This window comes from Dermacentor andersoni, chromosome 4 (genome assembly GCF_023375885.2).
Source record: "Dermacentor andersoni chromosome 4, qqDerAnde1_hic_scaffold, whole genome shotgun sequence".
NCBI lineage: Eukaryota > Metazoa > Arthropoda > Arachnida > Ixodida > Ixodidae > Dermacentor > Dermacentor andersoni.
The window spans coordinates 107,624,997-107,638,673 of record NC_092817.1 but is presented as its reverse complement, the minus strand read 5'-3'; the positions used below and the strand labels follow the sequence as shown (position 1 = coordinate 107,638,673).

At 43.8% G+C, this 13,677-nt stretch overlaps 1 protein-coding gene across 1 annotated transcript in view; it reads right to left on the bottom strand.

Annotated features, from left to right (window-relative positions):
• The window catches only part of LOC126536587 (O-methyltransferase MdmC-like), a 38,044-nt gene extending 25,271 nt beyond the window's left edge, over nucleotides 1–12,773 (bottom strand). Inside the window, exons 1-2 of the mRNA XM_050183610.3 lie at nucleotides 12,569–12,773; nucleotides 1,740–1,845 (exon numbers count right to left, since the gene is read on the bottom strand). Coding sequence (XP_050039567.2) covers nucleotides 1,740–1,845; nucleotides 12,569–12,688 — 226 coding nt within the window. The 5' untranslated portion in view covers nucleotides 12,689–12,773. The remainder of the gene's footprint in view (nucleotides 1–1,739; nucleotides 1,846–12,568) is intronic.
• Nucleotides 12,774–13,677: the final 904 nt, after the last annotated feature.

Here is a 13,677-nt window from a genome sequence, read left to right as displayed (position 1 = left end):
AATCTTTAAAAAACTAAAAAGCTTAGAAAAACTGCGAACCGAAGACGGACCAGAAACGCTCCAAGAGCACCAAATAAAGTCAAGTTTTCTCTCAATACAACTGTCTTAAAGTTTGAATCCCGATAGCGAGCAATTTAAATAAGAAGTCCTTAAAGCGAAACTTTTTTTGCCTAGCATTCCGTTGTTTCGCCTGAGTCGGTCGGTCGGTCGGTATAACTGGCTGATTGGGTTCTTGCCAAGTAGATGCGCATTCACTTCAAAAAAAAGAATTATTAAGTGCGTCTGGCAGCGAGAACGACAGACCCAGGCAAAACCATGGAATAGCAAGCTTCGCTTTAAAATTGATTGATCACACTCAACGTTAACAAGGCAGTATACTAATTTCTTTAAAGATGGTTGATGTCTCTAAACGTTAGCAAGACTGTACTAGTTTCCTGCCATCTTCGCCGAAACTTTTCACACCTCACCTACAGTATGAACAATTGTCGTATAACATTCATTGACTCGTCCAAATATCTCGGTTTACACATGTCGCGTGAGTTGGACCGATTATATTAATCAAATTGCTAATTCTGAAAACCGGGTCTTCGGCTCCATCCGCCGCAACCTTTTTAATGCGTCCTCCTCTGTTAAGCTGTTAGCATCGAAATTTCTTGTCCGTCCAGCACTTAAGTATGCAAGTGCAGTATATAATCAATCCTTTACCCTTTAGCCCAAATTAAACACACGACTCAGTCCAGAACCGTGCTACCAGATTCATCTTAGGTCATCATTCATATAACTCCAACGTCACGCCACTGGAATCGAAACTTCATCTACCCACCCTCGACGGTCGTCGCAGAATATATCGACCGAATCTTTATCTCAAGCTCTTTCTTCTACTACAGCCTAACAACCACCTCATCGTACCCGTCCATCATGTGTCCTACAGTCATATTATAGGCTGAGCCAGAGTGGCTCTACGGTTGCAGGAGTGCATGTGATTCCTCACGTCATAGACATGGGGCGGTATTCTATAAGCGTCCACCTAGTGGACATGTACATTTCGTCTGCTGCTGAAGTGCTGATTGGCTGGAGTGCCTGCTTCCTTTTGACGTGTACCGCATTCCAGCCAATCAGCCCATAAGCAGCAGACAAATGGACATGTCCACTAGGTGGACTCTTACAGAATACCGCCCCCCACCCCTCAAATGGATCGTATTCAGCTTCGTTACACACAAGGGATATCGGACGCGACGGAGCTGTTTTTTGGATACGCACCTTCGCGTTTTTTCAACTCTCGCGAGCCGTGATCACATGCGGGCCTGTTAAGAATTATAGCTAATCTACGAATGCTTAGCATTATGCTTGACGCTTTGCCTAAAAAGCGGAAAAGCTCACTGACGTTGCCTGCGTATGTGTTCGTCACACGCTGCGTTTTCAGTAATCATTTCATTATGAGGAACGCGAACGTAGGCTCGTAATCATGTGGTGAGCAATCTGCCCGCCACGGAGGCTTATCGGCTTCAGTGTAGCTCTGCTAAGCACGAGGTCGGGGGATCAAATCATGGCCGCGGCGGCCGCATTTCGATGGGGGCGAAATGCAAAAACGCCCGTGCCCCGTGTATTGGGGGCGCATTAAAGATCCTCTGGTGGTCAAAGTGGTCCGTCTGTTCAACTAGATCTGTATCTTCATCCACCTATCTCCTCTACTATGTTGTGCCGAGAGAGTTATGAGCATGGGTAGCCAACAAGCTCACCTATTTCCAAATAATATCTGGCCCCCGTAGCCTTGAGTAGGATCTGGAAGAGTTGCAACTCAGACGTATCGCTCATCATCTCAGCATTATGCAGCTTCTGTGTCCTCTTTCATTCCAAGCACACATGCAAGAGAGGAGAACCAATCAATCAATAATTCGTTCGATCAATCAGCCTTTATTTTGTGTGCCCAGCAACAACCGGAGGTCTAAATAGTGGCGCACACGGAAACAAATAAAAAATAAAGAACTTAGAGGAACGCGATAGCATTGAAAGATCCCTGACTGCAGCTCATGCTTCCCGGCGACTACTGCTTATGCAGCCGTAATGTTTGCCGGAAAACGCTGCGGCAAACACTATGCGCGAAGGCGAGCGTTCTGGTAGAAGCGCGGCCTCTTGCGTGGACCGATCTTCGGGTAGCGCACAGCCATGCCCCTAAAAATTTCAGGTTTGTGTTATTGTTTCGCACTTTTTATTTCAAATCTGAGAAGATTTAGCCTAAAACGCATACGCTGTCGATGTTTCGCTTCATGACATTTGTTTGCGAGCTATAACTCCAAAAAATCCGAGGAATAACTTTGTCTAGAATGAAGACAAGGTATGAGCAACCTCAGTTAGTTAGTTAGTTAGTTAGTAAGTTAGTTAGTTAGTCAGTTAGTTAGTTAGTTAGTTAGTTAGTTAGTTAGTTAGTTAGTTAGTTAGTTAGTTAGTTAGTTAGTTAGTTAGTTAGTTAGTTAGTTAGTTAGTTAGTTAGTTAGTTAGTTAGTTAGTTAGTTAGTTAGTAAACGCGGGTTTGTTGGCGACAGACGCAGGGTGTTAGAAAGGCAATGGCAAAAACAGTAAAACCTGCATTATATATAGTCTTTTAAGACTTCAATGACAGAATGGCCGGAGAATATAATCCGCTTATACTGTATGTCATATAGCAAAGTATGGCATATACATGTACCTAAATATGTACAGATATTTTCTACGACACGGGGCCCTTAACAGTTAATATGTAAAACTATTACCAAACGTTATCAGGCAAAAAATAGTTCGAAAAGATAACAACGAACAGAACAAATAAGTTCATAATGAGCAACAATCCAGCAATAACACAACACTGAGAGAAAGAGTACAGTCATACACAATAGGTGACACGGTGAATAACGGAGCTTGAACACCAGTCGATATCCAGAAGTGCCCATTCAATGAACTTACATTTAATTTTTCATTTCATTCCTATTCAACACACTTATTCAATAAAAAGAAGCAAGTTCAGATATTGCACATCAGAGTGCAAGAAGAACTAGGACAAGAATTCCTATCCCATAGTTCTGACGCAAGTATAACAAACAACTCAGATTACTCTGCAGGCAAAATAACGTAAGCGGAACAGAGAAAAAACAACAAAAATGACTTTAAGTAGCGTACTCATAGCCAAACACATTAATTAAAATGCGCACTGTGTTCACATACCTCAGCACACACATCGCAGCACTTGCATCGAAAGCATGCCACAAAACGCACATTTGCATAAAAGAAATCAACATATTTCCTGAGCATCTATAGATTTGAAAACGCTACAAACGAAAAGAATGTCACAAGACCAGCCGAAATCTCGAAGAGCGGTTACCAGATAGCTAAACAGCCCTCCGCAAAGTGCTCCATTATCCAGCACCTTCCGCACTGAAAATATTGCCAAGCAGTAGGACAGAACCACTGACATTGAAAAAAAAAAGAGAGACAGATATATATATATATATATATATATATATATTTGTTGTTGAGCGCTGTGGAGTTAAGGATCCCATGTCACAATATTGAGGGCGCCCTCCCCTTTCCCTCCCCCCGAAAGAAAATATTCGAGCGAAAGATCTTCACGCTATTTCACAGATTCAAGCAGATATTTCCACTTCTTTTTTGGTAACGTGCTTACGTCAATGTCCTTACTGTCTAGAAAATTGAGAAAGCCAGGTAAACGGCATTACAACCTCCTGACACCGTAATAATAATAATTATGGGGTTTTACGTGCCAAAACCACTCTCTGATTATGAGGCACGCCGTAGGGGGAGACTCCGGAAATTTGGACCACCTGGGGTTCTTTAACGTGCACCTAAATCTAAGTACACGGGTGTTTTCGCATTTCGACCCCATCGAAATGCGGCCGCCGTGGCCGGGATTCGATCCCGCGACCTCGTGCTCAGCAGCCCAACACCATAGCCACTGAGCAACCACGGCGGGTTCCTGACACCGTAGTCCGTGCGAGAAAAGGGTATGGCCCAATGGCATAGCTGCAATACCTTGTATAGTGTTTCACGAGGTTTATTTTGCATAACTCAGCATAAGCAACATCTGAATGTTATTTCTGAAGCTGTGCTCGTACTTCAATACAACGTTGAAATCACAAATTATTTTTAGTGGAAACACATTAAATCTCTTAAAGAGCTCCCTAGTGGGAGCGTCATATGGTGCATTCGTGATATAATGAATATTTTGTTGTGATGTATCTCCCCAAACAATGTTACAGTAATTATTCTGGGTACAATAAGGAACGTTATAGAATAGCAGTTTTATTTTCACAAATAGTGCTTATTTTGAGCGGGACCTAGTGTCAGGATCCAGAAAGCGCAACACACGCTTCAGCAATGCTTTACGCGACTTCAGCTACATGCGTATCCAAAGTCAAGCATGCGAAAACAACCCTCAGTGCTCGAATGTCTTTCACAAAATTAACCCTATTATTCTCTAAGGTACCTGTGCAGAAGGAAAGACGATCTATAGGAAGACAGGAGACGAGCGGAGCAAAAAAGAAGGCTCGAGAGCAAACACGAACTCGGAACAGAATGACGACAACGTGTTATGAGACGTATCAATATGGGGAAAGTGACTGTTGTATAGACATTGCATTCTGTGCAGAGGCCAGTGTCTGCTGGAAGAGGCACGAACGTCTATTTCCGGTAGTCTTCTGAGGAATCCGTAGTGATCGAAATTCCATGAATGACTCAATTCCGAAAGAGGACGTCGGTACGACTACGTCTACAGTTAAGGGACGGAAGCGTAGGATGATTATTCAGGCTTGAAAAGTTGTGTGCCGTGAGGTAAGAGAACGATGTTTTTGTATACTAGGGAACTTTTTTTTTCTTTTCTGCACAGGCTTAATTAAACGCTATTAGAATTGCTGGCGCCGCTCTACACCACCGAGTCGTATTCGAGTAATCAAGTACACATGGGTGTAAACAAATTGAGGAAGGGAAGTGGGGAACGCAAACCTCTCGTAAGTATGCACAGGCCTCGCGGTTTTACTGGCCTAGAGTAGGCGAAGAAGCTTAACGCACTATCAAAAAGCGAACCGAGGTCGCTTATTTCAACAACCCTCGTCAACACCGCGTGACCAAGCAGAATAAAGAAATACCATTTTATGGGTTTCACGCTAATACCACATAATTCTCGTTCTAGATTAATTTATTGTGAGCCCGCTCAATTGGCACTATTCAAAGAATGAGAATAGGTCAGACTGCTGAAAGCGGCAGACCTCAGTAATGTGAATCGCCCTAAATATATTGTTGTCGTCAGCGCTTGGAGTAAATGAAGACTTCTGGATTGCTGAGGAAAGGTCACTGATAAATATAAGAGAAACGAACTTTACTCTGAACCTTGGGACATGCCACTAGAAACCGTATATACAAAAAAGATTATCGTTGACTCCAAAAAGGCAGGAAGCATCGAAGAAATAGCTGCATAATAGTTGCAGATTCAACACCGTAGTACGCAATGTTCTTGAGGAGGAGGGTACGATTGACCTCGTCAAAGGCTTTGCGGAGGTCGTGACACACAGCATCAACTTCACCCCATTGCGTGACGGACGTGTAAACCTGTATCATAAAGCTGATAAGGTGTATGGTCGCTCAGAGACCAGAAATAAATATACGAGTATGCTAATTACTAACAAGAACATTTTGCTCGCTGAACAGCAATACACTGTGAATAGCAAATTCTAAAGCTTGAATATTGCAGAGAGAAGAGGAATGTGCTCATAGTTCGCGAGATAAGTTTGGGGGCCGAACTCACGAAAAACGCGAGTGGTTTTCCAAACATGCGGGAAAGCGCAAATGTTAAAACAGTTGTACCGTGCTGATGTCAGCACAGGTACAAACATGCAGCCGTAGGCTTTGATAATGGCGGCCGAATTACCATCTGTGCCGCGGGAGAACATTGGCCTTAGATGCCTGAGGCATTCACGGATGATATTGTCGTGAAAAAGTACCGAGCTGGAAGTTGCAGCAGAATAGCGCGTCTCGTAGATAGTGCTGTCAGCCGACCGTCTATGTAGAGAAGAAAAATGAACATTGAAATAATCAGGCGACTGCTTGCACTTTTCCACCACGGGGTTAAGCACACGGATACGATCTCGACGTTTACGAGGGCACGTACTATGTTGTCTGCAAACGTCCGCCGACCGATTAGAGGCCCTGTTCTGATATGGCTCAATGTCAGACTTGTGATCTCGCTTAAGCAGATGATTTCAGAGGGACTGCTGGAGGCGAAATTCTCCTACAAAATTGTAAAGGTCCGAACCATTTTCGGCCTGTCTGTCGGCACACTTTTTACGCTTTAGAGCGGTTCTAATTTCCGCAGAACACAAATGAGAAATAGGAGCGTAGGTACTCGTCGGACCACATGAATGTAACGCCTTTCTTAGATAAGGCTGTGAGGCACTTCGTCTGAGTGTAGTCCTTCATAAATGCTCGGAAGTGCTCCGACAAGGCCAACAAGACACGACGGAAATTAACCTCATGAAGGTTTGCTATAGAGTTGATCGGCTTCGCACTTTCTTCCTTAGTATTTTTAGTCAACCCGTCAAAAGCTTTGCGTCAAAACCCGTAAAAAGAATTAGTGCTTTCTCGCATTGACTGTGAACCATGCATTACCGACTGCATGCAGCGCTGCTTAAAGGTGAGGAACGGGGTCGTTTCTCTTGCTTCGACAAACCAAGATGTTGTCAACGTATAGCCAGCAGAATTTTACAGTAACGTATTTGAGAAGGCTATTCGATACTCTCGGAAACCACGCGCCCCAGTTTTTTCATCCAAACGGCAGCCTATTTTGTATCCGTACATCAAAAGCTGTACATGAGCTCGACCAGCTGCTCGCAACTAAAAGAGCGAAGGTTCGAAGCTGAACATTGCGATGCGCGCTCAACACGTGAAAGACTGGTGTTGCGGTCAACCCGCCGTGGTTGCTCAGTGGCTATGGTGTTGGGCTGCTGAACACGAGGTCGCGGGATCGAATCCCGGCCACGGCGGCCACATTTCAATGGGGGCGAAATGCGAAAACACCCGTGTACTTAGATTTAGGTGCACGTTAAAGAACCCCAGGTGGTCGAAATTTCCGGAGTCCTCCACTACGGCGTGCCTCATAATCAGAAAGTGGTTTTGGCACGTAAAACCCCATAATTTAATTTTTTTTTTTTTTGTGTGTTGCGGTCAGCGTGATGTGCATTGAGGGATCACGTGGGCACAGCTGCCGCCTCGGCTGCTTCGAAACTAGGAGAACGGGCTTACAACCAATGTTTTAGCAATGCCAGGGAAGTCTCAGTGGCGCTATGGTTCCCAGCTTGTCTACGATAAATAAACAGACAAAAAAAATTCAGAAAAAATAAGAATGAACCATTGCGAAGGGATATGGCAGGTCTCTGCGGGCGACAAAGATTCTATAGCCCCACAGCGAAAACATTTTTGGAACAGCTCCGAATGCGTTCAAACTATGATATATATAAAATTGAAATGTCCAGGTAAATTTTATATCAGAACATTCACTAATTATATTTTTTTTCATTGTTCACTTTGTTAGATGCTGATACCGCTAAATTGAACAGTTGTGGCGTCATGGTTGTTTAGTGACACTCCTAAAGCTAACTCCAATTTGCGTCTCCGAAATGCAGTGCGAAATATATTGACCTTAATTCCTGTTAATTGTTTCACAAAAGTTCGGAACGAAAACTGCAACGCCAATGCATGATTTAGCACATTTTGGGGACTGATATATCAAAAGTGATGCTGGTCTCAGGATACGGCACCAATGTGCCTGATTGCTTCTTTCACCCGAAAGAAAAAAAAAATGGGTCCGCGGATTCTATTGCTACGACAGTACCTTGTGGCCGTGAATTGTATTTTTGAAATATAGGGCCCATTTATAGTGTTTGTGTTTGAAGTTTGCCGCGGAATACTCACGTTGCACTTACCAGCTTTCTTTATTTCGAAGGCACTTACAAAACGGTCCGCCACGTTCAACATAACCAAAGAGATGAGGTCCGGATAGTTCCGCGTCACTTTCTTGGCGCACATGACCGCTCTGCTTTGCGCTTCTTTAATATGGGACTATACCTAAATGTCATCAATTGTGATGAATTCGTTCCACGGCATGTTCATTTTGAGAAATCTTATGTCGGGTCGCGAAAGAAGAAAGTTGATATCGACACCAGATATCGCGATGCTCTTTACAATGACAACCTGGCCTCTAAAAATAACAACTGCAGTGGTTCTATTCGTGAACACTCTGCAAATTCCGTCATAGCTGCGAACTCCGATAGGTTTCGCAAACAAACAGTATGTTTGGGCCTACGGTGAATATGGTCTGTTGTTATCCAAGCCTATACCAATGGCGAATGAGGATGCGGGTCATTGTTCAAGCCATGCGTGCTAGAGCGTTGCCATTTTAGCAATTCTCTCACTAGATTTAACGACTTTCTCGTCTGTCGCCCGACAAATGTTTCTATTCAGCAATCGGCGACAATTTTTAGCGACGTGACACAACCACTGGCAGTACTTTAGCGACGTTGAAGTAAGGATGACCTTCTAATACGTTAAATTAGTGGACATTCGCAAGAGTTGCAGCAAGGAAATTTAGCAGGACCTATTGCACTAATATTTATGGTAGAAACCATCAAAATTTGTAGTACCAACTGTAGAAAAGCGCATATATTGAAGCGGCTGAGCTCGTTCACGCGAAGCTCATGGCATTTAGACAAAAGAAATTGACAATCACTTAAGTATCCCTGCGTGATTTGAACGCGAAAGCATTTTAACTTCTCTAAGTTATTACCATTAAAGACTTCTTAAATACTACAATGTGTTTGAGTTCTGTTCTTCGCTTTCCTTTCTCTGCGTTCATTATTCGCCATACCGCAGTCATTCAGAACTATTGCCAAGTAGCTACGAGTTCAAATTCAAATTAAATTCAAATTGTTTAATAACACTTGAAAACACAATAGAAATGTGTCCAACACTGTTGGGACCCGTAGCCGCAGGCTTGTCATGGGCCCAGAAATTAAAGCACAATAATGCAGACTCTTCATTATGTATAGAATGGCAACATAAACCAGAGGGGAGAGGGAAATTTACATGAGTATGAATGTAAAAGAAAAAAGAATGCATAAGAAAGAGCAATTGTATCAATTCAAGAAAACCTATTACATGTTCACATTATATGGTAAAATCGGATGCACACAACAGGTAGAATATATTTAAGATAAACAATTCATGTGCATGAAGAACTGTCTCACTGCAGGAGCTAACTTTCTTCATCTTGTGATTGCTTCATTATAGTCTTCATGATGAAACACGTGGCGTGACGTCATACATGAGCAACTAGGAACCAATGTCACTTCCAATTATCACGTGACCATGGTACGTGGCGTCACACATTCTTACGTGCCCTTAACAACTCTACCTTAATCCACCTTGCTCTAACTTGCACCAACCTTAATGCGCATTAAGCCACTCTAACCCAACCTAGTCAACTGTTCTCTACCTTGTTCCACTTTAAGTCACTTTTATTAACTTCACCTTAAGTTACCTTACTCCAGCGTCGCAACCAGATGGTTGTCACGTGTACTATGACGCATACACTAGGCACAATTTTAGTGGAGCTTTTAATCGTGGAGCCGCCATGGCGTCGGAGGAGCGTGCTCGTCTTGCATCCCAGAGGCTCGCGTTCGATTTACAGCCAGACACAACTTTTGTTTTCAAAGCCACTATTTACGTTGTTTACAGGAACATCCCTAAGAAATTTAACGTCAATCTGAGCACTTTTCGACTTGTTTTTACTCTTTGCGCTCTCGGTCATTTTTGGTACAATCGCTACATCACGCCGGATTTTTTGCCTCATGGGACATATAATGATCTCGCATTAATACTGCACCGAGCTTTCTGGTACGTCATGCAAGAGGCGGAAGCGTAGCGCTTAACAAGCCTAAATGTCACGTAATTGCTATCACTGTGTTCACGTGTGACCAAGTGCGTGTCGCAGTATGTTATTTAACTCTCCTTTCAAGAATGGCAAAATCTAGAAAAGCGGCTTTGTGCACCATGTGCCTTTGCGTGCTAACAAGACCAGGTTAGCTGTGTTCTTTTCAATCGTTCTGCATTCATAATCCCATCATATGAAGGGAAGCGCTGAATTTCAGAAGTCATCGCCCGTTGTATGTAAGTGCTATTAAAGCGAAGCTTTCAATGTCTCACTGATTCGTACGTGAGCGCCGAAAACGCACTGCGGGAAAGTCAATTTACACATCTGCGTAGAACACTACAGTTTACATTCGCAGAACCGCGCCAGCGTCGGCTGGCCGGCCGGTCAGTGGCTGATAACGACAAGAAGCGACGACCTAAGCAAGAGTAGCGCATGCGCACAAATTTCACTGGAATTAAGCGCAAGTTGCGTCTGCTGGACATGACACCACCCCTGTCGCGATTAACTGAGTTTCCCAGCTTATCGGAGACGGCAAGTGCGCATGAATATGGGCTCGGTCTTAGAATCTGCAAAATAAAGTCCTGTTCGTTGCGTGGTCATTGGCTTTAGACTGATTTTGATTCAATTTGCATTGAAGGAAAGCTTCGCGTTCAACCATTTTTCTTTAGGAAAGGGCCTTTGAGTTTTATTGAATTAGCAAACTATTATATTAATCCACGATACACTTCTCGTTAACTTCGTTTTTATTTCTATGCCTCACGAACCCTAGACGAACTAAAATGATCTCGGTAAATTATTTACGACATGGTAGCTTACATTATAGCGTTCCAAAGCGTCTACGTTGCGTAAAATTTACTCAAAATGCTTACTGGCAGTTTTACCGAGTTTTCAGCAAAATTTGCCGATACTTTAGCGACCTTTCTATCTCGTTCCAGTGACACGCTTTAAAAAATTTTGGCAACACTGTACGTGCATGTCAATCGATTGATATTCGATTGATATTCAGCCTGATTTTTCGGAACCTTGAAGCAGCTCCTCAAAGGTTAAAGCCGCCTTTCGCGGTCTTTCTTTGGGTGTTCTTTCCGCATTCGATGTATTATAAGAGGTACGATCAGTGATTATGTAAGCTTTGATATCGCATCGTGCAGTCAACGTCATTTTTCGAAGAAATAATCAACAGTGTCATTGCCCTTCTTTTCCTACACGAGTACTTTGTCCAACAGTTCAGCTGGCTTGTTCCTCAACGCCATGAGAATGCTCTTCCTCCATGACTTCCTCGCATCTTTTTAGGTTGGGCAAATCGCAAGTGAAACAGCTTTTTGGCATTTCCAGAAAGGTAGGCTCACACGTTGAAAATATTGTCGGAGTCTCTGTACCAAAGATTGTGTTCGTACACAAACGACAAAGAAGCGGCGCGTGGTTGTGGGTATTTGAAGAAAGAATGAAATGTTTTCTACGGTTCCATGGAAAGCTAAAGGAATAATTCCAGTGCGGAGTCTACAATTTTTCGTCGGTACAAATTTCCACGCCAAATAATTCTTATTCTAATAATGCTTCTTTTAGTCTGTCGTTTCTAATCTTTTTCAGAAGAAAAATTCGCCAGAACTCATCTCACGATGAATGTCGACGGTAATACGTTTAGCATTGAATCAATACACCGACGCAACGTATTGCTACCGTCGAAACGAGTTATCTCTGAGGCCTGTACGGCAATGGGGCTCCTCTTTCGCGTTTCCTTAAGAACACTCGTTGCCACCTGGCGCCACCGCCGCGAACCTTGCGCGTGGCTTTCGAAATGCACTGCGCGGCGATTCGTGCGAACGCTGAGAACCGCTCCATGTGGCAGCCAGTCTTTTCTCTCGCGCTTCTTTCTGGACACGCTGCGTCATCTAGTGGCGCTTCCGTGAAGTCCCCGTGTAGCCTCCGAGACTAGAAGCGTGGCGCGCCGGTGCGTGCGAATCCTGATAATTTTTTTTCCTTGCTTGCCGCACACACAGCGACACATGCACAGTGGGCCAAGATGGCGAAAGGTTCACTAAAGAGTGGTACATACCAAGTGCATTTCATGCGCAACCTGCTAAAGCGTTAAGTCGCTGTCTTTGAGGAAACCGTGTGACGAGGGTTTGGTTCCGCCCAACATCGATGAATTTTAAAGAATGATTTTTGTTGTTGTTATTGTAGAGCGGAACATACCTGCTAGCACGTACCCAGTGAACCAAGTAAGTTGGCACAACAGTGGTTCATTGAAGACCAGCACCGGCCGATTAACACATAATGAGTACTCCAAGTCAGCGTCCAATAGCTTCATTGAAGAGCTGTTCCGTATCTATAGATACGAGTTCCGTATCTATAGTGGCCCATGTCGATGGGAAAGAGGTTCGTTGAAGAGTCCCACATACTACGCACTGACCTAGGTTGGCGGGAAAATGGTTACATAGAAACATACATAGATATATAGAAAGTTAGCCCCTGGAATATCCGTGAAAAACCCTAAGAATGCTAACGCTGTAAAAGTTTCTTAGCATGAGAACGCCAATTTACAATTGGAACTATGTACAATCAATAATTCACATGCGCGGAAAAGAAGGGCTACATTACTTGGCAAAGTTTTGTCAAAACCGGGTGCATGCGACCGCTGTGGTTGGCCACATAGTCGGCGATCCGAGGCCCAAGATGGTACGGCTTGACGAAGTGATCATGACCGTTGTTTTCTGCCATTGGGAACGTGAAGGGAGTAGACAGACTCTCGAGTGTCGCGGAGGAGGAGCGGCAGCCAAATGCCGGTGCCGACAGTGAAGCAGGCAGCGTCGGCCAGCTAATGCGCAGAAAAAATTGGCTTCAGCGGGGTTTCAGCCACCTGTGACAAGGCTGCGCGTGCCTAGCGACACAGGTGGGACGGCGGCGTTGCAATGAGTTGGAGTTAAATTACCAGTGAGAATTTGTTACTAGGTCTATCAAAACGGAGCTTGGTTTACCTGCCCTCTCTGTTACTGTTTAGCTGCTGCGTCTGTCTGCTGCTGTATCGGACGAAAGCAAGAACCAGCAAACGCGCTTGTGTACGTAACCCATGTATAGGTTGAATGCCTTTATAACAAAGTGCTTCGAACGAAAAACCTCATTATACAGGGTTCTTCATCGTAAAAGTCACGCACCACACAGCTCGCAAAATAACCGGGACAGAATTATTTCTTCGTTATACAGGTGACTTCGTTGTAGAGGTGCTCGATTCTATATTGACTCAGAAAGTAGTATCACGTAAGCGCCTATGTATGTTCCGCGTAATAAAAAAAAATTCTACATACAACCTGGACATATGATTTCGCTTCATAGGCATCTCTAAAGCACACCAATGTGTCCTCAGAATATCGCATTGTGTCCCACGAATTCTTTTTAATTTACTTCGTTTTCTTTAATTTACTCATTGAACATGAGCCACTAGGTATGTGCTCGTACTTGGCGAATCCTTCAGAATACGTACGTGCCACTGCGACTCAAGAAGTACAGATTCCTTAAATGTAGCCGGCTGTGTCTCGTCATTCTCGGTGGGTGGTAAACTTTTTTAGCTCTAGCAGAAGAGGACAGAAGGAGGACGTGGACAAGATGATGCGCAAACCTCAACAAATTTGTTCCCAGAAAAAAACACCTTTATACACCAGGCACATAATGACGTGTTGACAAGGTAAATATGCCTGGCAGCGAAGCTTCCA